Source organism: Caloenas nicobarica, chromosome 1 (assembly GCF_036013445.1).
Source record: "Caloenas nicobarica isolate bCalNic1 chromosome 1, bCalNic1.hap1, whole genome shotgun sequence".
In the NCBI taxonomy this organism is placed as follows: domain Eukaryota; kingdom Metazoa; phylum Chordata; class Aves; order Columbiformes; family Columbidae; genus Caloenas; species Caloenas nicobarica.
Genome location: NC_088245.1, coordinates 57,772,709 through 57,798,512, shown reverse-complemented (window position 1 = coordinate 57,798,512; position 25,804 = coordinate 57,772,709). Strand labels below are relative to the sequence as shown.

Below are 25,804 nucleotides of genomic sequence, written 5' to 3'. Positions count from 1 at the left end.
CATGGACAAGAGGTGCTCATTTAAGGGAAGCGCTATTGCTGGACATGAGAAATTGGGGCCAGTGGTTCTAAAGGAAATAGTCACAAGAAATTCACGATGGAATTCAGAATTTGGAGAGTTGCGATGATGTTCCAGAATGTGATGACATGACTATATTTGAATAAATGTTGCCTTTATTTTATTTTATTTTATTTTATTTTATTTTATTTTATTTTATTTTATTTTATTTTATTTTATTTTATTTTATTTTATTTTATTGTTCAAGAATGAATGTAGATTATTGTTCATGGAAAAATATGACATCTGCTGAAAATAAGCCCTAACGCATCTTTTGGAGCAAAAATTAATATAAGACCCTGTTTTATTTTGGGGGAGACAGGGTAGCACTGTATTTAAAATTCTCTAACTCCCATAATATGTATTTAATGAACAGGACCAAGTTTTAAGCAGGCCTAGTGAGTGCATTTGACCATGTGGCAAACTGGTTTGCATTGACTAAACTTGTTCTTCTGATTAACTATCAACCAGAAACTTAATTTTAGATGAAGATTTTTCTCTTGTGCCTTCATTCTGGCTAATCCATTTGAAGCTTTGAAAGAAGCTACTTTTAAAAATTGCCACTATTTAAAGAGCTTATTATTTGAATATTTTTACGTGTGTATATACACACACGTATATATAAAAAGCAATAGCAACAGAAAAGTTGATCATTAAAATAGGTAGTACTGCAACTACAGATCTGTAGTTATATTTGCATTAATTTTGGTGGAGTTCCATGTATTTAATGTGGAGACACCTGGACTAAGCTTATTTTATATTTAATATTTTTTGCTCAAAGGCATAAAATATTTACAACAAGTTACTGCTCTGCTATATAACAAGTTACTTTGTCTTTCCATATTCAGGAGTTTTTTTGATGATTTGACTTTATGGTTGAAAGTTTTGTTGTGGTTTCTTTCTTGTGTTTTTTTGGTTTGTTTTGGTTTTTTTAAAATAAAAAACAGGAATCTAAACTAACATACCAGAATACCTTAAACCGTTTTATGATGTCGGACACCTAAGCTCCCATAAGTCGGACATCTAGGTTCTCTCCAGCATTTGGTTGTCAGTTTGTTACTGCACATAGTGTTAGGCACTTTGTCTTACTAACAGACTTTTTTTTCAGTTCTATTGAGTCATAGGCTGCAAAAAATTCAACTCCACATTTCTATGTAAAATTGATGTTTATTGGTGGGTCACTGAATGAAAACAAAACAGGTAGTGATTTTTGGTTCCTGTTTCAAACATTGTCTTTTTCAGATAGCCTGTGGTGAGCGAGAGGGCACCGTTCTTCCTCTATTTTGACCCAGTGGATTCTTAGTTCTTGCCCTTTATAGCCTCTTGCCAGGTGATGCAGACATTCTTCTTGGGACAGTGCAAAACAGTAGCTGTCAGGTGGGGAAGAAACTGTATGAAGAGAGGCAGTCATGTCCTCCTGTGTCTGTTTTTAAAAGAAGGCAGTGATGTAGGGTTTGTACAGTCTGACCCAGCAGTTGTGCACTGTGGTGTCCAGGGCTGCTTACCCCATGGAGTTCGCTGCCGAAGGTAAGACAGAGAAACTTGGGGTGATGTTGGAGCATTCAGGATGTGCTGAGCTGCTTATAATTGCCACCTCGAACAGTTCTAAGCATTGATGAATACAACAGCAGATACTTTGGGAACTCTAAAACATAAAAGCTGAGGCAGCTATAGAAATTAAGTTTGAATGAAGTTAAGCACTGAGCTGAGCAGGAGCTTCCACTTAGAGTCCTCTCAGTTCTGCTTTTGCACCAAATTATTTTCTGTGGTCTGGTCATGAATTATGATGATTATTTTTTTAAGGAAAGAGAAAAGAACAAATACGCCACATAAGTTATGGAAATAGGAGGCTTCAGTCTCTATACATTTCTGTTGTTTCCTAATGGCTATTTATGCTTTAGTACATGATGTATCTAAGCTCACAACCTCTTTTAGGAGAAGATGTTTTCTCAGCTTTCTGGATACCATAAGCAAATACTTGGCAGCATAACTACTTGTTATCCCATCCTCTAGTTTATAATATGTGGGATATTGAGGTTAAGGCAGAAGGTTTAGCTTTTCTCTAAAATATCTTTGTCATAAATATTTTCTTGCTCTATTCCTATTATCTCAAAAGTTTTTGCCCTCCTCTAATGCCACTCTTTATAAAATATGACATCATTGCTGAAATTAGTGTGTGTGAAGTGACTAAACTCAAACAAAATATTTGTAGTTTGTTGCTTTAAAGATGATGTGCTTCCTAGTTTCTTCCTAGTTTGGGACCAGTCTAATATTGAGAAAGACCACATGTACAGCTGACACTTTCTAACTCTCGGTATTATGAGTAAGTGTTTAATAAAGTGTCTAGCTCACAAATTTGTTTTGAACATTACTCAAGTAGCTGTTGATACCCAACTGGCTGTCCAGAGAGAATGTTTAATTAAAATAGGGATATGGTACAAACTTTTTGTTCTTTTAGTTAAGGAAAACATAAAACATGACTCAGCCTTTGCTCCGTGCTGCTTTTTTTGCAAAAGCCAGTTGAGCTTCATTAACTGTTGCTACTTCAGAACTATGACGGTGGTGTCTGGCTGTCTTAAAATGAGATCTCTTGTTGCATTTCATATCCGTCGGTGTTAAAAGTGTCCTGTCCTGTTGGAATGGGAGAGAGATAAGGCTTATTAAAGTTCTTATCTTTGACTTTAATAACATGGTAGATGATGCAGGTACTAATAAAAATGAAAGTAATTTTTCTTTCAAAAGCTAGAAATAGTAAATTTAAACTTCAGGAGAGAGCAGTAAGAAGTATTTTATAAATTTTAAGTCTGTTTGGTCGGTTAGAAGGCAAAGTGCTTGACTTTCCCCTGCCTGGCTACCAGCTCTGAGACTTGAATGTCAGCCTGGCTTCTGAGCTGTTCTCCCCTCTGTCATGTATTGAGCTGTAAACTGGTGATTCAGGAGCCGATTAATGAATTGATGGGGTATATGTGCTGGAGGAGTGGAGAAGATGTAATGTTTGGGCTGGGGGTGAGAGTAAAAGAACAGATTAAATATGAGGAGCAGCACAGTTCCACTGTCTTTGTTGTTATTGTTTTCACCTGCCTGTGCAGGCCTGCCAGAGAAGCAAGTGTTAAATTGAGAACAAAGGTGTACAAATACAGTGAGTTAGGCCAACTTGGGTTTGTGTTCACTTAGCTTTTGGAGTCTACACAGAAATATATTTGCAGGGCTGTACTGAGAGGGTTCTGTTTCACAGTACAATGGCTGTGCTGTTTACAAGCTCCTATCAGCATGAAACTTTAGAATTAACCAATAGTGTTGGTTAGAAATTTGTTGATGTACTTTCATACATTGAAAAGCAGTTTGTATTCCTTTATGTAGTGTTTTACAGGGTGCCTTAATGTAAGATTTACTAGGTGGTAGAAAGAATTTCTTAACTGTATATGATGACACAGGCGCTTTTCACTTCCTCTTTTATATTAAACTCTACCATATATTTGTTGAAGCTGACCATGTCTCACTAAATTTTCTTTATGTATCTCATCCATTGTAAAATATAGAAAAACTATAGCTGAAGAAAACTTCATTTACATGTGGGTGACAAATGTTCTTCTGGAGTAACTTGTCCAGCATTTCTCAAAAGCATCATGATTTTTCAAAGAACACAAGAGTACAATTCAGAATGAAAATGGTGATGACTAATCTTGTGAAAAAGGAAAGTCCTGTTTTGTAGTGTGTTAGCTCGTGAACTTGTGCCAAGACATAAGAGTGATCTTCCATCAAACCTGCTTTCTTTCCACAAAGCCTGAAATGTGACTTCAAAAAGTAGTAAATGTTCTAAAAACATTCTCAGGAAAAACTAGTGGTACTTACAGAAACCCTTTTTAAATTTTATTGCAGATCTCCACAGGATAAACGAGTACTTCTTGTGAATTCTCAGAACAAGTCTCTGTCTCAGTCTTTTGAAAATCTCTTTGATGAACCATCTTATGGCTTATTACAAGTATGTATTATCTTTGATTTTTTAATTCTGAAGACATTTATTAAAGACCCCACCCTACCATGTCACACAAATATTCCTTGAATCATTGCCATTGTAGAAACATTGATTGTATCCTAAAACAAATGCTTACTTATAAGTTGTTTTCTATGTTATAGTAATTTCTTAACTTCACTGTGGTACTATTTCAAACCTGTTCAAGTTAATATTGTCTGTGATTCTGTACATTTGGGTACAGATAGTTTTAGACAGGGAAAGAAGGAAAAACTTTTAGGAGTTACCAAAACATATTAATAAGAATTTTCTAAATGTTCCTTGACTAAATATTATTTTCCTTGATGTTTTCTGACAGCTTTGAAGGGATGCTGGAAATACAGCAGCAAAGAGCACAATATTGCCTAAAAGAGGAGTTTTTTATGTTAGAACTGCTTATAATTTGGTGGGGTTTGTGAACTCACGAAAGGCAGCAGCAAAATGTCCACTGACTTGAACAAGGCCAGAGTTCTGACTCACTGATTTGTTTAATTAAAGAAAATTTTCATGAGTGTATTACATTAGTTTCTGGACTTAATTGTCACATGAATTTTTGTGTGAGATTCCTAGCAGAGTACATGGTGATTCAAGATGTGTTTTCTCTATGGAGGTAGAGAAGCTAGGTGTAAGGAAGATGTTTTGTGGCATTAATCACTGGAAAGTAAACAGTAGATCTGATCCACTTTTATAGGTAGGTCAGGCTTACTGAACACACTGCTATCCAGTCTTTTAAATCAATCAGTAGTATTATCTTAATACTTAAGGTATTTTTTTTAAATTAGGTAATGAATGTGCTGTATGAAACTACTGGTACACACAACTTCAATAATTTTGAGACTTACAGTCTTGTTTTGCTTTCTTTGAGTATGAGAATTCTGAACAATCTGAGGCTTTTCATATTTTACTTGTTTTCCTTGTTGTAACACAGAAATTGAAGAAAGATCCATACACAGTAACAATGGGAAGATTTTCCAAAGTCACCAACTATATTTTTGACAGTTTCCGTTTAAGTGACCCTTCAAATCAAAGGCGACCGCCATCAGAAATGGCAGACTTTCTTAATGATGCTATTCCAGGACTAAAGATAAATCAGCAGGAAGAACCAGGATTTGAAGTCATTACACGAGTGAGTGTGTAAATGAATATGATACAGATGTATTGATTCTTTTTTGATGCAGACCTTTAAAGGAGTGGTAGGACTTGAAGCTTGGTGAGTTAGCCTGTTTATGCTTGGTGATTGTGGTGCATGCTCTCCTACCATTTATTCACAACAGCAAGATCATTATCAGCTACTTCTAGAATGTTGTTTTTATGCCTGCATATCCGAGTTTTGCTTTGAAAGAAAGTTTGTCCTTACTGAAATGAGGAGTATTGTTATCTTGGAGTCATTACCCTGAAAAGTGACCCATTCCATGTTTACTGCTTCCTCTGTGGTCAGATAGAGCTATGTTAAGTAAAATCAGTGTATACAAGTTAATAGCCAACTTTCTTGGCCAGTCACTTTAACATTTCAGTTTGTTTTAAGAAGGCTAAGAAGATTAAGTATTTAATTGGGTGATTAATGTCTAGGTTGCATAAATGTATAGGTTTATGTATGACTTGAACCAAAGCTAGAATGAACTTGCAATTGGATCATGAATCACTTTGTGTGGGCTTTTACAGGTAGGTGGAAAAGGTTTATTTTAAAATGCTTGTGATTTACTATTTAAGTAGCTCACATGTTTTTAGAGTGTTAAACTGTTTCGAATGTTGTTTTTTTTTTCTTGAGCTCAAAATAGTGTTAACAGCTTAGCAGTAGCTGTGTGAACTGTGAAATTCTAAGAACTTGCTCCCTAGCACTTAATCAGTTAATTTATCAATGAGAAAAGGTATAATGAATGCTACATATTAAAAGTAACACTGACCTATATGTCTTAATGTGGCAAATGCCTTAAATTTCTGAAGAGCTGAAACACAAATTGATTTGGTGGTTGTCATCATCACAGTATTTTTAGAAAGTAAGGAATTAGCGTCTGCTAAATTCTGCTGTGCTTAAACATGCAATTTAGGAACTGAGAGAGTCTAACCGCAAATTGTGTAACCTTGGTTGGGTATCAGGAGTTCTGAAAAGCACATATAGTTTTGGGTTTTTTTAAGGGGCAGTGTACTTAAATTGATCTTGCAGTCACACTCTACAGTTTGTGTGGGCATAACATCTCTGAACCCCAGTCGTTTTTCAGTTCTCTCCTAAGATGCACTGGTATGTATCAGAAATGCGCTTTTGAAGTGAAGCTCCCTATTGTCCTTGTTTGCTGTGTTGGGCACACATAATACATTTCTGGCTGCATAGAGGCTTTTTAGTCCATGGGAATCTAGTTCAGATGCGTTTGTGGGGGTAGAAGGTTATTTAAAACACACACATACATCCTCCTCCAAAATCTGAAATCTTAATATGTATACCCTCGTCTTCAGCATAGAGAATCTTACTCTAAAGATCTGCTTGTGTTGGTCCACACTATTTGCTAATGTGGACACAGCCGTAGATCCTTAGAGCTGCTGATAGAGGTGTGCACACATGAAAGTGCAGTTGCACTGAGTATAAGAAGCTGGTAAGCTTAGTACTGTTTGCGCAGTTGTTTAAAACTACGGAAGCACTTCAGTGGGATTCACATAACATCTTTGTGTTTCAGATTGATCTAGGAAAACAGCCTGAAGTTAGCAGAAGAGAACCTGTGTCAGCTGAAGAATGGGCTAAGAATATGGATTCTGATGGAAGAATTTTAAATGTTGACTACATCAAGCAATCGATATTCAAAGGGGTAACTTGTTTTTCTAAAGTCAGCAAGACCTGTGGCTTATTTCTGGCTCCTTTTTCTTTCCTTCCCAAGCCATGGTTGTGCTGTTTTCATTATACTTGTGATGCTTTGTGCAGAATTTTGAGCCTGAGCCAGTAAGTGTTGGAGAGACTGCATAAAGCATGATTTTGTACTAATCAAATAACAGTCTTGCAACTATACAAAGCGCTCTACAAGGAGATAGATCTCATGGTGGCTGGCTAAAGTGAACGAGTTGAAAATACAAAGGTTGACGTGGTAAAGAAATCAAAGTGCCTTTTGGGAAAACACCAGTGCTTCATTGTTAGGATATCGGGTTTATTCTTTTCTTTTTGAGGCTGTTTTCTTTATCCTACTCCAGCAAAAGCTTATCTTCTTTGCCCAGCAGTTTGCCTGAATTTGGCTCTCATCAGAGTAGTCCTAAATACTTCTGGTGATGTTTATTATTGAACTGAGCGTTTTTGCAGTATGAATGTGAGTTAGGTCTCAGTGGTAGAAATCTTAAAAAATTTAGTTATGTCCCATAGCTATTCTACCTAATGCTACTTTAATATTGCTCTCCCTTTTTTTTAAACGGGAATCCAGCTGACTTAATGCGTTCTTCGTGTACCTGTTGATACAGGTTTGCAAGTGTGCAGTCTTGCCCTCTTGGAGTTTGAGTAGAAGTAGAGAAAGATAACATGGTTATTACAGTTTTTTAAAGACCTATACATATTAAGTAATATACTGTGAAGAGGAGTAGAGTGAAACTGATGAGGCCCTTTTCACTTTGTGTGAGTGTTATTTAATATACCTGTGCCTGAGGTGCCCACTTAAGGACCCTTCTGCAATCATGAGAATTACTACAAACCTTTTCTTCCCGTAGCCCATTTCTGTCATCTGTTGTCCATTGCCAGAAAAGTGAGTGCTCGATTTTATTTATGAATCAAGATCCCAGTAACTTCTAGCATGTTAAGTTCAGCTCCTCTTTAAAGTGAAAACAAAAACCAACCAAACAAAAAAACAAACACAAAAAGAAAAATGTTAAAATGCCTCTCTTAAACTGTTCGTCTGTAACTGGAAAAGTTCTGGTTGCTACTTGTTTTTGCAGTGATTGATGCTATTCACTACACCATCTCTTTGCCTTAATCTAATGGTAAATAAAGAAATTTATTGAGGAATCAAGCTGGCCTTGGCCTGGTAAATGAGGGAGTCTGATAGCAAGAGTACCTCATTCTCATGAGTAACTACAGGAGTTGAAAGAAACTCTTTTGATGAGAGTAAAATATGATTCAGCTAGTATATTTTTGTCATCTACAAATGATGAGCATTACTTGGAAAGATTTCTGACAAATAGTGACCTTGAGTGGACACCAGTATTTTTGGTTGCTTGGAAGATTCATCTGCATGTTGGCCATGTCTTGTTAGACTAATTTTTTTTTTTCATAAATAAATGGAAGTCTAGTCCTCAAGATCAGTTTGTGGTGAGACCAGAAGTTTGGCAGTTAAGCAGCATGACGTTTAAATATATAAATTCTAAAGGTACTTTTACTGCTTCTCATAGTTGGTGATGCCTGTAAGGTTTTTATTTCCAGCAGTGAAGCAAAAATATAGCAAGAAATATCTTACATAAAGTTTCTTTTTTTTAATCTTCTGTGAATCCAGTGCTTCTATAGTTGTGTGCTTATTCATATTCTCTTCCTCCTGTTTCCTTCAATTGTCATACTGAATCTTATTTGGCTACAATGTAAAAAGAAGCTTACGTGTAAAAATTCTCTTTGAAGTTGATACTTTAAGTGTTGTATCACTATAGGAATGTTTTCTCACAAAATCAAAATAGTCTTTTTGTTAATGTTTCGTATCCATTTTTCTCTAGGGTCTCTGCCATACTCTAAGAAAAGAAGCATGGAAGTTTCTGTTGGGGTATTTTCCTTGGAACAGCACTAAAGAAGAGAGAGCAAATCTGCAAAAAATGAAAACGTGAGTACAGTGAGTTTTTTGTTACAAAATAAATTTAAAAGCTGCTTTTTTTCTTAAGGCATATAGTGATGTAGAAGGCTTTTTAGAAACTTGAAAGACAGCTGCCGAAGATTGTTGATTGCAAGGAAGTGTGTGGGATTTTCTTAAATATTATTGTTATACTAAAGTAAAAATGTATAAATAGGACGGTGCTATCCTGTTTATGCCAAAGAACAACTGAAATGAATGCTTAAATGAAAAAGAGAAATGCAATAATTTAAGCATGTTTTGGTTTCATAATTATCTTTCTTCTTCAGGGATGAATATTTCAGGATGAAACTGCAGTGGAAATCTGTCAGTGAGGAACAGGAAAAACGAAATTCAAGATTAAGAGATTACCGGAGTCTTATAGGTAAATTTAGATTTAGAAACATACCTAATGGTACAGATTCACACACTTTTACAATTCAATATCAAGTTGAAAAAATGTAGCCGTTTAAGTAACCTGTATGAAGAAACACTCAAAACTAACATGCTGCTGTTTTCAGAGGTGTCTAAACTTCCTTTCATACTTAATACTAAAACTTTCTTAATCAGAGTAGTTCACAATTTTACACATTAATGTTATAGAATGGCTGGATTTTTTAACTTAACCTTAAGAACAAAAAGCTCTTTATTTCATGTTATTTCATGATGTAATTTTACTGGGAATGTCATTAAAATAATGACATACAGTAGGAATGTGAACTTGTCTGCCCATATTTAAAAATTTACAGGGATTTGTGTATGTGCATTCTGACTTGTGGAGTTTTATACCTACTTGTAAAAATTTCATCAAGTTCTGCTGACTATTAGCAGTTCGTATCCTCAGTTCTTTTTGTTAATGAAATTTGGATGCTGACATTTAGGATTACTAAATAGTTATTTCAGGAGACAGGATAAGACTTTTGTGTTATTCTGAGACATGGACTAAACTTATTTCAGCCCGTTATTCATCAGGCAAGCTGAAAGGTTTGAGAAAGCCTAATCTTAGTAGTTAAGTGTGTGTGTTAACAGAAAAAATGATCACAGTTCAAAAAGGGTTGAAGTTTTGTTTCTGTTTTAGTAGTTCTGTTCCTTTTTAAGCATTTGAAACGTAAATGACAATATTAGGCTTATGTTCTAAAATAGTTCCAAAACTACAAAATACTCCTTTTATTAAAGTGCGCTCAAAATTTTGCTTATTTCAATGCATAAGTCTTGAATTTCACATTATTGAGGAGTATGCCATGTGTTTGGTATGTTTGAGGCATGAAAACTGCCTGATGAAACAGGCAGTTTCAGCTCACTGTGAGTTATAGGAATTTGTTACACAGAATATATAAACAGGCTGTGGTGAATTATCACAGTGTCTTCGAGCTGGTCGTGTGGTAACTTTCCTGCTATGGCTTATGCTGCATCACATAAGTATTCATAAATGGCATTGCATAGCTAACTCACACAAAATTGTTCTTAATCCCTGTAAATGTAAAATATTTTCACTGAATTATAATCAGGAATTTTTCCATAAGTATTAACAAAAAAAGAGGCAAAAAGCCTTGAAATCTGTTTATAAGCAAATCCTTTTATTTAAGACAGAAAGGATTTTCTTTCTTTTAAAATATTCTTTATTTTTAAATGACATTCAGCTATGGAGTTGTCTTAAACACTTAAAAGCTCTGCAACAGTGTTTGAAGAAAAAAAATCAGCTTAAAAAACCATTCTGAATTCATTTGATGCTGGCTTTGTAGAACTTGTTTTGAAAATGTTTTTAAACTGAACTGTTTTCTTAGAAAAAGATGTAAACAGGACAGATCGAACAAATAAATTCTACGAAGGCGAAGATAATCCAGGATTGATTTTACTTCATGATATTTTGATGACCTATTGCATGTATGACTTTGACTTAGGTAAGTTGCACTCCTCTGAATGTAAAAGGCTTTTTAGTTTCTGATCTGCAGCTTTGCTTATGTTAAGGCTTCTTAATACAATTGAACTTGTATTGATCACAATGCTTTTTGCAAATGTCAAGGCATGTTTTAATAATGCAGACAACTTTGTTCAGTTTCTCATCCTATTTCTTCCTCTCTTCTATCTGATGCTTATCACAGGCATCTGAATTCATCAGCTGAGGTTGGATTGGGAATTTAGTGGCAGTTCATCTTCAATATATGTCTACTGTTGGCGTGTGGGGTTTTGTTTGTTTGTTTTAGAATTGAAGCAAGTTTTCAGAGTTTTAAATGAGTTTGGTCTTTGGAGCTTTAATGTGCTACCATTTTTAAGACCGATATATCAATAAAAATGATAAACCGTCTGCCACAGCTGTAATTAAAGCTCAGCATGCTGAACCAGGTGTTTGTAAACACGGGTGTTCTTAGGAATATTTTAAAAGCTGATTCTGGAAGAGTACACTTAGCAGTCTGTCAAAAATTACGCTTCAGCGTATGCATCTGTTGCAGAAGGAAGAGTGTATAACATCTTGCTTTAATCACAGTGTGCACAACATGTCTAAGTCTTGGCTTCTGTTAACTGTCTTGGAAGGGAAGGAGGGAAAAGATACTTCTAGCTGCTTCCACTGTCCACCACTGGCATGGCATTTGGCTGTTCTGTACTTGGAGTTTTTTTTGGTATTCTGTCTCAGAAAAGTGTTGGGATTCTAAAATCCCATTTGTGCCAGATTTTGAAGGCAAAAAGTAGGAACAAGTCTTTAATTGTTAGTAAACTCACTGCAGAGCCATAGTACTAGTCAGCTTTTGTCCTTTCTGTCAAGTCTGTAGAGAGACTTCATCTGTGGCTTGAAAAAGAAGGTGAAAACTAGAACTGATGGACATTGTTTAACCACGTAACTCTGTTCCAAACATCTTTCTGTATTTCAACCTTCATTAACGCACAGTGACATATAAGTGAAATTAATGCGCATTGACCACCCACTCTGTTAAAAACATTATGTAGATGCCTTAAATGTATGGATTGGTAAGCCTTCTGTTTCATAAACAAGCAAGAATAATGGAAATGTAGTACATTTGATATTGTATCTATCCAGTGCTTCTAAGCTACTCAAGCTTTGGTACAATGCGGCTCTTAATCCTTCGACAGCAACTGTAGAGAGATGTGAATAATGTCACTACCTGCCACATAGGGGAGGGGACAGAACAGCCGTTAATACAATATTTTTCTAAATGAATTCCTCAAGTCTGCATTAATGACACTTGTTTTATTTTTAAGAGACTTTTAAACTGTCTTGAACAGAAGTTTTTCTGCATTTATTCTTAATTGGCTGTAGTATTAAATGTGTGGGGAATAAAACATTTTTTTCTTTTGACCTTTTAATTCTTAATTATTTTAATTATTGTTTTCTGTTCCTTGTTCTATTTTTCTTCTCACAGCTGCTCCATATTTCCACAGTCATTGACTCCAATCCTCTTTTCAGTTATTCAGTTATAATTGCATCATTAAGAAGTGGAATCGGCCAAGCTTGAGTCTGAGAAATGTCATGTCGTGTTGAACCAACCACTGATGATACAAATACACGTATATCATGCTCTCCCTTACTTAGGGAGGTCAGCAGCAATAGGGCAGTAGATAAGCTGACTTGGGCATCAGTGGTAAGGCAGTTGGAAGAGTCAGGAAGAAGGGGAGAAATGAGCTCTCAAAAAATCCTTGTCCTTTTCCTTAGGCTGTTAATAACAAATAAGGAAGCTGGAAGAAGCATTAAAAGGCTATAAAATTTTGAAAATGTTTTGTATACAACTAAAATTTTCTAGCTTTTTGTAAAAATGATATGCTTTTAAAGTGGGCATTTTATTCACCAGTTAAATGTAGGCTTTTCGTAAGGCATGTGAGTGCTTTTTAGGGCATATGAACTTGATTCATCATTTCTGGACACAGAAACCTAAAGGTACTTGCTTGAATCAGGTCTGAATATGCATTTCTTTCATGCTTCTCACAAGCAGTACTTTACTGTTAATCCCTTTCTGCAGTTTTGATAGGTAGTAGTGGTTTTTTGTTGTTGGCTGCTTGGTTACATAGATGGTCTTAGGCTTTAGTGTATTTAAAATACCATCCAAGCAGAACAGTGCCTCCTTCCCTAAATACAGGAATCCTTAAAGCATATTCAGTGCCAGAAAAAAGAAATGTTAAGTGCAAAATTTTCTTCCTAAAAGCTATTGCACCATATGTTTTTCTGGGATTGAAATTCAACATCTCCTCTTCAAATATATTTTAAAAGAAAATCTTCAGTTGCAGGGGGGAAAAGTGGGAAGACATTTAAAAGATTTTAAATGTATGGAAGAAAGGAACCAGTTACAGATGGAGAGGAGAATAAATATAAGTCTGTATTTGTGATAGTGCAAGGTATATATTTAATCTTCTTAAAAATATCAATATGTGCTTCTTAGTTCTAAATGGGAACTTTTTTTACTAAAAATCTATTCTGCTGTCAGCTCAGCTTGAATATATTTCAACAACTACAAAAACAATGCACTTGTTTTATGTTTTCTTTAGGTTTGCAGAAACTGCTGCTATTGTTAGAGCTGCTGGATGTTGTTTATTATTAATACAAAAATGTCTTTACTGGTGCTTGAGTTGGAAAGTTATAGTATCTGTACAAACTTGGAATGCAAACATTTGTTTCACTCAGTCGTTCAACACATTTGAAAAGTTACTGTTGAACTGCTGGGTTTAACTAAATCCTATTTGCTTTCCCTCCCCCACCTTTTTCTTCATGAAGGTTACGTCCAGGGGATGAGCGACTTGCTGTCACCTGTCTTGTATGTTATGGAGAATGAAGTAGATGCCTTTTGGTGCTTTGTATCGTACATGGATCAAATGGTAAAATAAGGCCCACATAAACATATAATCTATGGATACCATTTGGGGGTAATACAAATTTCACTGGGGTTTTTTTGATTTTTTTTTTTTTTTTTTTTAAAGCAGTCCTCTTATGTTTGAAGTCAATGTGTTGGGGTTTTTTTTCTGATTGACACGGGTTATGGTGGGTTTGTTATACTATTACTGTGCAATACAGAAAAATTCAGGTCCTTGGAAATTCCAAAGTGTAATAACTCAGAGCCATCACAGACAAATTTGTATTAATCAGGAATCCTCTAGCAGGATTTTATTCAAGATAATGGTTCCCTGTAATACTTACCTTTTGGCATTTGTTAAATGCAACTTAGACTTTCCACAAACTGAAGCTTTTATGAATTGTGCATGTGGTGAAACAGCATGTGGCTGGTATGAGAATAATAAAAAAAAAAGTTGTCTTTTTGTTTTGAGTGGTACCGCTTGGAGGTACAGAGCAAAGGCTGATTTAAAATATTATTTATTACATACAAAAGCATTATGAAAGAAACACAGTTCACTGCTTTAGTTAAACCTTCCAGTAAAAGGCAGACATTTCATTAGATATAAGTATAATTAAATATCCATATGTTAAATACCTAAAGAGTGAGGACCACTGTTGCAGTAGCAAAAGTTTTTTTTTTAATTAAAAATAGCTGTAAATCTCAAAATTGTCATGGAGTTAATAAAAATGATGGGGCTAATATTTTATTCCATCCAGCATCAGAATTTTGAAGAACAGATGCAGGGTATGAAGACACAACTAATTCAACTGAGTACTTTGCTTCGTTTACTAGACAGTGGATTTTGCAGTTATTTAGGTAGGTGTATTATTTGTGCACAATAACTAAACCAACTTGCTGTGTTCTGTGTGCATTGATACCCTTACCAGTCTTTAACCATAATTCCAATAGTAGTAATGTATGAATACAGGACTTGTAAATTAATAATGCCTGGAAGATTTCAATAATTGCTAAATGCTTATTGAAAAACAGGGTCCTCTTGTTACTGATTTTAAAAATATGCCATCCTCTGGCAAATATCTTTCGTTCTGAAAAGGGGCTACCATCTTAAAAATCAGTGGTTTGATTGTGTACCTGTAAAGTGTGTTGTTCTCTCTCCCCCCGCCCCCCCTGCCACTGTTGTCTTAACCAAATTTGGTGTTTATGAAATTTAACACTCTTATTCCTAGAATCTCAAGACTCAGGCTACCTTTATTTTTGCTTCCGATGGCTTCTTATCAGATTTAAAAGGGAATTCAGCTTTCAAGATATACTTCGACTCTGGGAGGTAAGAAGATATTTCATCACACAAACTCCAGTAGTCTTTAGACTTTAGAACAAAAGGCATAGGGCATTCTGCTAAGTGTCTAATACTCTAATACATATATGTGTATTTTTTAAAACTGATTCAGTGCAATGAGGTGAGGACATATTAGAATCATTGAATGGTTTGGGTTGGAAGGGACCTTCTAAGGTCATCTAGTCCAGCCCCCTGTGATGAGCAGGGACATCTTCAACTAGATCAGGTTGCTCAGAGCCCTGTCCAGCCTGGCCTTGAATGTCTCCAGGGATGGGGCATCAGCCACCTCTCTGGGCAACCTGGGCCAGTGTTTCACCACCCTGAGTGTAAAACATTTCTTCCTCATATCCAGCCTGAATCTCCCCTCTTTTAGTTTAAAACCATTACCCCTTGTCCTATTGAAACAGGCCCTGCTAAAAAGTCTATCCCCATCTTTCTCATAGGCCCCTTTTAGGTTCTGAAAGGCCACAATAAGGTTCTCCCCAGAGCCTTCTCCAGGCTGGACAACCCCAACTCTCTCAGCCTGTCCTCACAGCAGAGCTGTTCCAGCCCTCTGATCATTTCTGTGGCTCCTCTGGCCCCTCTCCAACAGGTCCATGTCTTTCCTGTACTGAGGGCTCCAGAGCTGAATGCAGGACCCCAGGTGGGGTCTCACTAGAGCGGCGTAGAGGGGCAGAATCACCTCCCTCGATCTGCTGGCCAAGCTGCTTTTGATGCAGCCCAAGATAAAATTGGCCTTCTGGGCTGCAAGTGCACATTGCTGGCTCATGTCCGATCTTGCATCCACCAATGCCCCTAAGTCATCCTCCACAGGGCTGCTCTCAATCCCTTCATTCCCCAGCCTGTATTGATCCTGGGGGTTGCCCTAACCCCAGGTGCAGGACCTTGCACTTGGCCGTGTTGAACCTCATGAGGTTCACATGGGTCCACTTCTCAAGCTTGTCCGGGTCACTCTGGATGGCATCCTATCCCTCAGGTGTGTCAACTGCACCACTCAGCTTGGTGTCATCCGCAAACTTGCTGAGGGTGCATGTGAACCCACTGCTTATGTCACTGATCAAGATATTAAACAGTACTGGTCCCAGTATGGTTCCCTAAGGGACACCACTTGTTACTGGTGTCCGTCCAGCCATTGTGCCATTGACTGCTACTCTCTGGGTGACTACATCAGCCAATGACCTCAGGCCTCTGGGATGCATCTCATGAAGCATATGTTATGTCTTTTTAGCCAAAACATCAACTTGGGAAGTTAACGAAAAATATTTATAAGAGCTGGTGGCTATAAATTGACTTTTTCAAAAAGGTTTGGACAGGATCTTTTTTGATTTGGACAGGTGAGGCTCTTAAGTGAAAGTGGTAAGTGGAGACTATCAGTGAACTTTTAATAGAAAAGAGTCTATGCCAGAAGAAATAACATTTTTGTGTGTGTCTGATTAGTTCCTTCGTATTGGTAGTACTTCATAGATTTAGTGGAGTGAAGCACTGGCAACATATTTTTTGTGTTAGCCAAAACCATGAAGAGGATGATGTCAAAAGATCCAGTTAATCTTGATGATAAGGCCTCAGGATGCCAAATAACATAATGCAAAACATGAAAATGTGGAAGTTCTGATAATTCCAGGTTAATGAGATCCTAGGTGATCTTGGGATCAGATGGAGTAATGAAGATAAACTAATATTTTTGTTGAACGCTCTTTCATTCTTTGTTCCAAGAAGATTGAGAAGTGTGTCGACACTACAGGTTTATTGTCTAAGATGCATTTAAAAAGAGCACAGTAGCCACTGAAAACTCCCAAACAAGAGAATAAATGTTCAGATTAATGGAAGGAGTATTTTCTAGGACATAACATCATGTATAATTGTGCTGGGGAACAGAAGGTTAATGAAAAAAACAGGACTGAGATGCATAAAATTTATACTATAATGAAAAACAATGTTGTTTCTAGTATAATGAAAAATAACGTTGATACTTTTATTCACTTTTTCCACTAATGAAAAAGGAGTCACATAAAGAGGAGGACCGGTATTTAAAATTGTCCAAAGACAATATATTTTAGCTTTTTATCATCAGTTGGTGGAATTTACTATCACAGAGTGTTGAGGTGGTATTTTAACTGAAGAGGACTAAAAAGTTTAACATTCATAAATAAGGGAACCAAAATATATAAACCCAAAAGAATTCTCTTATTTCAAGGTATAAATGATAATGATTTGGGAGAAAAAAAAAAATCACCCCTTTTTTTTCCCTCCCCTTAGTGTTGTGTTATCTTCTCAGTACTTTTTTAAAGACTAATTTTTCTTTTTAAATTGATGACAATATTTGTATTTATAGCTTATAATCCCAGGCTAGCATGTTTTTATCACCTCTGCTTTAGTGCTTGTATACATGTGCATACAGAAAAGAAATGCACTATATTTCTAACTCCTAAGTATATTTTTTGTCTTAGGAAGAAGAGGGAAACCTACTGATATATGATAGTCTTGTAGGTTCCTTCTAGCACATCATAATGCATGTTTACTACAAGTATTCAATTTCTTTCCTAGGAGATATGGAATGGGAAAGGGGATATTTTGTTTTCTTTTTAAAAACCAACTAATTAAGGCATTATGTTTTATGTGAAGGCTAGCATCACCTTTGTCACGGTTGAAGTTCAGCTTACAAGAGTGTTTTGTTTTGTTTTTTTCCTGTTCATAGCTGTGCAGCTTCAATGGTATCGGTGGAGTGTATATGTGGGACTTACAAAAGCAGGCTATAGGCACAGGAGACCATTTTCCCCTTTGCGATCGGTAGAGAGAAATGAACTGCTTTTAGGATGTTTCAATCTGAGCAAAATTCATGTGCTGTTTTGTAATCCTTCGTTGGAAGGATGATCTAGAAAATTACAGGCCTGTCAGTCTGACCTTGGTGCCAGGGAAGGTCCTGGAACAGATCATACTGAGTGACATCACGTGGCACATGCAAGACAAACAAGCGGTTAAGCCCAGTCAACATGGGTTTATGGAAGGCAGATCCTGCTTGACCAACCTGATCTCCTTCTGTGACAAGGTGACCCACCTAGTGGATGAGGGAAAGGCTGTGGATGTTGTGTATTTAGATTTCAGTAAAGCCTTTGACACTGTATCCCACAGCATTCTCCTGGAGAAGCTGGCAGCTCATGGCCTGGATGGGTGTACTCTGCGATGAACAAAGAACTGGCTGGAGGGCTGGGCCCAAAGAGCTGTGGTGAATGGAGCCAAATCCAGTTGGTGGCCGGTCACAAGTGGTGTTCCCCAGGGCTCAGTATTGGGGCCAGTTCTGTTTAGTCACTTTATCAATGATCTGGATGAAGGGATTGAGTGAACCCTCAGTAAGTGTACAGACAACACCAAGTTGGGTGGGAGTGTTGATCTGCTGAAGGGTAGGAAGGCTCTTTAGAGGGATCTGGACCAGCTGGCTTCTTGGGCTGAGGCTAGTTGTATGAGGTTCAACAAGGCCGGCTCCTGCACTTGGGTCACAACAGCCCCAGGCAGCGCTAGAGGCTCGGGGAAGAGTGTCTGGAAAGCTGCCTGGTGGAAAAGGACCTGGGGGTGTTGGTTGACAGCAACTGAACATGAGCCAGCAGTGTGCCCAGGTGTCCAATAAGGCCAACAGCATCCTGGCTTGTATCAGGAATAGTGCGGCCAGCAGGACCAGGGAAGTGATTTTTTTCCCCCTGTACTCAGCACTGGTGAGGCCCCACCTCAAATCCTGTGTTCAGTTTTGGGTCCCTCACTACAAGAAAGACATTGAGGTGCTGGAGAGAGTTCAGAGGAGGGTGATGAAGCTGGTGAGCAGTCTGGAGCACAAATCTGATGAAGAGCAGCTGAGGGAACTGGGGTTGTTTAGCCTGGAGAAAAGGAGGCTGAGGGGAGACCTTATCGCTGTCTACAACTACCTGAAAGGAGGTTGTAGCATGGAGGGTGTTGGTCTCTTTTCCCAAGTAGCAAGTGATATGACAAGAAGAAATGGCCTCAAGTTGCACCAGGGAAGGTTTAGATTGGATATTAGGAAACATTTTTTCATGGAAAGGGTTGTAAAGCCCTGGAACAGGCTGCCCAGGGAAGTGGTGGAGGTGTTTAAAAGACTTAGAGATGAAGCTCTTAGGGATGTGGTTTAGTGCTAGATTTAGGTTATGGTTGGACTTGATGATCTTAAGGGTCTTTTCCAACCAAAGTGATTCTATGATTGAGGAACACATTTGAAGGCGATGTGATGTATTCACTTCGCAGAGGGTGGAATAGGAAGAAGGGGAAGTACCATCTGAGATTTCACTCCCAGGTTCCAAGATTCTGGAGCTTTTTCTGCCCAATCTATGAATTTCAGGGTGTTGTTTTGGATCTCCATTTCTGTCCTCTGAGTTGCCTGAACCACTAAGGTAGCATTGAATGCTTTTTCCATTCTCCCACTGGCTTCATGACTTCTAGTATTTTATCTCAAAAAAAGGAATAAAGAAGATTCTTCACTAGATTGGTTATTAGACATTCACCCTAGAGATAGGATATACCAGTTCACATCAGCTGGAGTAGAGGCCAAAACCAAGCCCTCCCACGTACTGAGCAAGAGCCATAATCCTGGAACAGGCTGCCCAGGGAAGTGGTGGAGTCACCATCCCTGGAGGTGTTTAAAATGCATTTAGACGAGGTTCTTAGGGAGATGGTTTAGTGCTAGAGTCAGGTTATGGTTGGATCGATGACCCTGAGGAGCTCTTCTAACTAAAATGATTCTATGATTCTGTAATCAGATCGTGGTAGAACATGTGGGTGGTCATATCCTCACTGTATGGTACGGCAGGGTGTGCTTGGCAGTACATGTGCTGGAGAGGTGGCGTTCCACCTTGTGTAGATAAGTTGAGACGCATTGTGTGGTTGCAGTTATTTGCAAAGCTATATGCAACACCTTTTTACAGAAATATGAATGCAGAGTAATTTATGCAAACAATTTTTTGTTTGTTTCCTGTTTTTTTTGTTGTCAAAACTGTTCTCCAGCTTTCTGCCCACCTCACACGTTCTCTTCAAATACTTTTTTTTTTCTTTTTTCAGGATTTAACTCTCATGAACATGTTAAAATAGAGTATTAATACTGAGGTTGCACATTGCAGTCATAGTAAACTCAAGAATTATTATCTGTGGCCTCCATGGGACCAAAAGCCAACATTTGAGAAAGTAACACCCACCCACCCTCAACACCTGTGTCTACATGTATTTGGGCTCTTGTAGTGAGGAGATCGGGAGCAACTTTAGCACCTTATTTAATAACCATTAAGACCTTTTGGAGGGATTGCTGAGCATGACATGCTTCTACCACACTTAATGCAGATACACTAAGCCACACAAATAATTCCTTAGGTTTAGTTACTTCTGTGTAATTTTGAGTAGGAGAATTTCACATGAGCTGAGGCAGAGCACACGCACGCACAAGACTGCAAGCTCAGGCAGCTCAATAGCATTAGGGTGGACAACCCGGTAGACACAGGAGTCCTGAAGAACCAGATAAGGATTTGGTGACTCATAGTTGCAGTTCTCACTCCTTGGCTAAAGGAAACATTTCAAATAATTGCACAAATACTTAGTTGCCTTCAAAAATAACTTATTGGTTTTTTAAGCCACTCAGCTTGAGGGCTTACTTATTTTCCAAGAACTGTCTGTCTTCAGAGGAAAAGCATAAGCATTTCAAAAGTGATTTTTGTATTTTAACAGGTCATGTGGACAGAATTGCCTTGCCAGAATTTTCATCTTCTCCTTTGTTGTGCTATCTTAGAATCTGAAAAACAGCAAATAATGGACAAGCACTATGGCTTTAATGAAATATTAAAGGTACTGAATTCTTGTGCATTATTTAAATATTGACTTTTTGGAGTTAATGCAATATGCTTGTATTTCATGTTGGGGAGGAGGAAAGGGTGTGTGCAATCTTGTGAAGGGTTAAACGCGAACTGAATGTCTGTCCTTCGTGTTTTCAAAATGGTTTATTTGATGTCTGTGTTTACTGATAAGATCATTAACAGAAGAAAAACTGTTCTCCCACTTAGACTGCTGCTTACTGTGTTTGATCTTAGTTTTTGATTTTTATTCTGTAATCTTATCTCTTTAAAAATGTGAGCTGGGGGTGCCTAGGAGGGCTAGATAATTTGGCACATTTAGAAATATCATGAATTCCTCTTGCAGGTCTTGAATACTGGTGAAAGCCAGCTGTTGCATGCTACAGCGTTTAGTACTGATTTATCAAAGCAAATCGAATATGTTTAGCACTTCATAGCTTAAGGGGCAAGCTTATAAGGTGATACTTATTAGCAGTGCAGTATTAGTGCATTTTACAATTAAGTGTATTTACTATTTATCGTACTTACTATTCTTTCTGAATATATTTTTAGCACATTAATGAACTATCTATGAAAATTGATGTGGAATATATACTCTGCAAAGCAGAAGCAATTTCTATGCAGATGATGAATTGCAAGGTAAAGATATGTTGAATATATTTACTGAGAGCTTTAATAGACAGTAAAAGTATGTAGTTGGCTGAAATTATACGTATATTAATACGAGTTGCAAAATAACTAAATGCCTGGGTATTATAAAGGATATGCTATATCTATACAGCACCTGTATTCTAGCAGTCTGTAAGCAAGAGTGATTCTTTTTATAGAGTAATACTGTTCACTGGGGCAAAGCTGGATTGTGCCTTTTGGTTGTGATTTCTTAGCTCTTACTAGAGAGTCTCAGTATAAGTAATTTGATGTTTAGTGTGCCTGAGAAAGATTGAGGTGAAAGGTGCATTGCACTGAAAGCAAGTGAGACGACTTAGACAGAAACTAATGGTTCACTCAATAAAATTAATTTCAATAACATGAAATGTAATTATAATAGTTGTTTAGACTTTTTATTTTTGCAGTGAAGATTATGTTGTTACTCAGGAAGTGATTCATGAGCCTGCCCCCTTTGCTGTCTTTTCAAAAAGCAGATAAAACAGTAACTTTAATGGAACTAATGCTGAGAGAGATGTTTTCAGTACAGCTAAATTCAAATGAATGATTACTTACTGGGGGTGGGAGATGGACCATGGGGAACCTTGTTGTTAACTTTTTTTCATTTAATTACAGTGACTTTTAATATTTTCCCCCCCTGTTTTCCTTTCTAGGAATTGCCTCAAGCAGTCAGTGAGATCCTGGGGATAGAATGCAGTTCTGTAACACCAGATTCAGATAATGGAGAGGATGAAAGTGGAGCTGTGTTGAGTTGTCCAACGTCATTGTATCAGAGTATCTCAACACCTGTAACTGCTGCCAATGGAACAACGGACAGCACTCAACAGATGTCTGAGACACAGAGCTGAACACCTGCGTAATTACAGCTGGTTAAATTGAAGAAAGACTTTTACTGAGCATGTTTTTTTTCCAAGCACTTGAGAGATGGATATTTAAATTTGGTGTTGATTAAGCTTTAAGGTTGGAAAGAAAATCTGTACTGTAATGCTCTTGCATTAAAGCTTTACAACATGACTCAACTATTTTTGTAGTTTCTTCTACCAAAATAGCCTTTTGTTTTCAATAACATTCCTTAATATTTTTGTAGCCAAGTGCATTTTCTTTTTGCTGGTGAACTGGAAGTGGATGGTGATTAAGAAAGAATTTGAAAATAATGCATTTGCTGAGCTTTCACATGATGTAAGACAGTGTGAGCTCTTTGATTTGAGCAGATTCACAATAGGCCAGCTGAAGCTGCTGTACAACATTTTCAAGCTGAAGAGATGCTGATGTGTTAAAGAAGGATTGTTTTGTAAATGAATGGGTTTTCCCTATCTCAAATGTTTACAAAAATACTTCTATGTATTTGTTGCTGGTTGAATGTAGATTTGAAATGGACATTCGTACTTACACAAGTTAATGTCCAAATACTGAATTTTGTGTAACAGGGAGTGGATGAACAGTATATTTTTACATTAACATATCTTCACTTTATATATGCGTATATATATTTACACACATACACACACTATATACACAAATGTTTGTGAATACTAAAAGGATAGTCATATTTTCAATATCTGAATAAACTTGACTGTTTGTTCATATGAATCAGTTTGACCAAATTAATGCACAGCTCCAACTTGGGCTCTTTTTCGAAACTTTTCTAACTGAAGGTAACTTTCATGTGAATACATTCAGTCCTACACTTGAGGTAGTTTTGCAATTGATTTCTTGCAAACTTTACTGATATTTATCTTTGCTAATATATTAACTGATCGATTAACTACTTACACTGTTTTTATGCCAAGATTATTTGGAGAACTAATAAGCAGGTTATAAAAATAAACCACAAGCCAAAACAGTAATCACAATTAACATTAATGCATTTTTTGTATATGCAAAAGGCAGTGTGAGTTTATTCCATGCCATACTGATGTCCTTTGACGTTATGTGAAATTTAACATAACCGATTAAGTGTATTCATTATTTGGTAACTATTGTACATATATAAAATAAAAATCAAAGCTGATTTAGTGTTTTTAATTAAATCATATTTAGAGAAAAAAATGTAGTTGTCTGGTTGTTGATACAAGAACATGAGATAGGGGAATAGCTAACAATGGTTAGTCCATCAATATTATATATTTTGTGAGTAATGAAGAGCAGTGGGAATACTTGTTTATTACAGAGTGGAACATAGTTTTCATCTCTAAGCTGTTGATTTGTGGCATGAGGCGGAGCTTTCTTTTCTGGAGCAGTTTACTTTTACAAGTGTTATTTGTGCCATGTAAAGCAAATACAAGTAATACCAAAAGCCTTTGATAGATAAATCAAGTTGTTGCAATAATTTGAGACCCGATTAAACTTCCCTCACCAGTTGTGAACAAACACTGGAGAGCTGAATCAGTATAGATTTTGTTTTTAATATTGTAAATGTGCTATCTCTCATCAGTTAATAAAAAAAGTCTTATGTGGTTCAAGTCAAGGCTTCACAGCTCGGCATATCTGCAGCCTTTCATTTCCTGTCCAGGAAATTACGGTGAACCATCTTGCTTTTGTTCAGCGTTGATCTTTGTGCTTTTTGGCAGTTCCTTTAATGTGGCATAGAATACATAAAGGCATTAGAACTTATATAATCAACACTTTGGTTCAAATGTACTAACCAAGTTAGTTTCAGTGGTTTTGGAGCGCTTTGAAGTAGACTTGCAAAATGTTTTTGTCAAAAATTATGTTAAAATGAAACTGTGGAAGGGTGGGAGGGAAGTGTCTAAAACAGAGAAATGCAATGGGCAAGTCTGTCAACTAACTATGCATGGTTCGGAGTTATTCAGGATATGCAGCCACAAAAATTACATGAAACCTACTAAGATCTAGAAGAAAATAATTGACTGACCATAAATATTCGAATATATAGGAAATGCCTATTTAAGTGAAATTCTGTCATTTCTTAAAATTACAGCTATGGCTGCTAAGAAATACTGTTAGCCTTTAAAGTTTGCCTTTCCTTTTTGGGTATAATTGTTGATCTTTTCCCTTTGTATTAAGCACTCAGATGTCAAGGATGAGAAGGTCGCTCTTTAAATTAACAGTGAGCAGCTGCTGAGAAGGCTTGGAGTAGGTAGGCTTGCTCTGCTCCCCTACAGTAAGATGTAATCCCCCTTGCAGTGTTCAGTACCTGTAGTTTCCTTCCAGCTGACAGGCAGCCTTGCAAAGAATTGCGATCAAGAAGGAACCTCATCCTCCACCAAGCTGTTCCTGATTTTTAGGGATGGATTTAGTCTAAGCTGAGACTACAAACACTATGAGAGGCCTTAATCAGAATCACAAGGGCTGAAAAAATGCCATGGGTTGGAGGTTGCTCTGCTTCTTTTGTAGGGGAATGACTTAGATTGCTTAGCATTAACAAATACAAATTAACTATAAAAGAGACAATGCTTGTTTAGTTCCTGCAAACTTGTTTTGTTTTTTTTTAATGCTTGACTTGAAATAATTATCTTTTAGAGGCAAGTATTTAAACTTCGTACTTTTCAATTGTAGCAGTATTCCAGTGTTATCTGTTCCAAGGTAAAAATTACATTTATGTAGGAGTTGCCTTAAGAGAGATTTGTTATTTTGCCTGGGCAATTTTGTTTGTTAGGAAGTAAATTCTTGAGGGCTTTTTCTTCTCTTTGAAGGCAAGAGGATAACTTACAAAAAGGAGAATAGGCTGAAGCTTCTTGGACATTAGGACCAATGTGAATATTTATAGAATCATCATGATGCTGGGAGGTTAAAAACTATAAAAGGATGATACTAAGTTAAAAACGATAAAAGGATGATACTAAGTTGCCCATAGTAATCACTTAATGCTTCAGTTTTATTGAGTACATTTAGTGTCTGTCCTGGTCATCCCTAATGACTGGTTTGCACCCTGTGAATATTGGAACCAGTGGCCTTAAAGCCTGTGTCAGATATGGAGGATTTGTATTCATTGTTGTGGGTAATCTTCCTAAAGAATACAAAGGCTATATATATGCTGTAACAGGTCCTGATTGCTTTAAGAACCAGATGTGGCAATACAGTGATGTTGATTGTATTAGCAATGTTTCTGGTTTGATCTGTAGTTTAATTAAAATTAGGCTGTTCCTGTTCAACAAGCCCAGTTTTGTCACAAGTTTTTTGTTAAAACTTCTGCATTTTTTGAGTGGACAAATTTAAGATGCTGATGGTGTCTCTTCAGTTATTCTCTCTAGTTTTTCCTCCATTCAGCCAAAGCAGTGAGGAATCAGATCCCTCACTACTTTCAAATATATTCTTGAGCACCAAATCAAAGCTTCATTGCTGAAACTTTTCAGAAA

General features: G+C 36.9%; 1 protein-coding gene across 1 annotated transcript in view; it reads left to right on the top strand.

Annotated features, from left to right (window-relative positions):
• Positions 1–22,499, top strand: part of TBC1D15 (TBC1 domain family member 15) — a 34,836-nt gene extending 12,337 nt beyond the window's left edge. The window contains exons 6-17 of the mRNA XM_065636350.1: positions 3,937–4,039; positions 4,998–5,195; positions 6,739–6,867; positions 8,738–8,841; positions 9,138–9,232; positions 10,632–10,748; positions 13,568–13,668; positions 14,402–14,501; positions 14,873–14,970; positions 20,698–20,814; positions 21,372–21,458; positions 22,139–22,499. Coding sequence (XP_065492422.1) covers positions 3,937–4,039; positions 4,998–5,195; positions 6,739–6,867; positions 8,738–8,841; positions 9,138–9,232; positions 10,632–10,748; positions 13,568–13,668; positions 14,402–14,501; positions 14,873–14,970; positions 20,698–20,814; positions 21,372–21,458; positions 22,139–22,333 — 1,444 coding nt within the window. The 3' untranslated portion in view covers positions 22,334–22,499. The remainder of the gene's footprint in view (positions 1–3,936; positions 4,040–4,997; positions 5,196–6,738; positions 6,868–8,737; positions 8,842–9,137; positions 9,233–10,631; positions 10,749–13,567; positions 13,669–14,401; positions 14,502–14,872; positions 14,971–20,697; positions 20,815–21,371; positions 21,459–22,138) is intronic.
• The last annotated feature ends 3,305 nt before the right edge of the window (positions 22,500–25,804 follow it).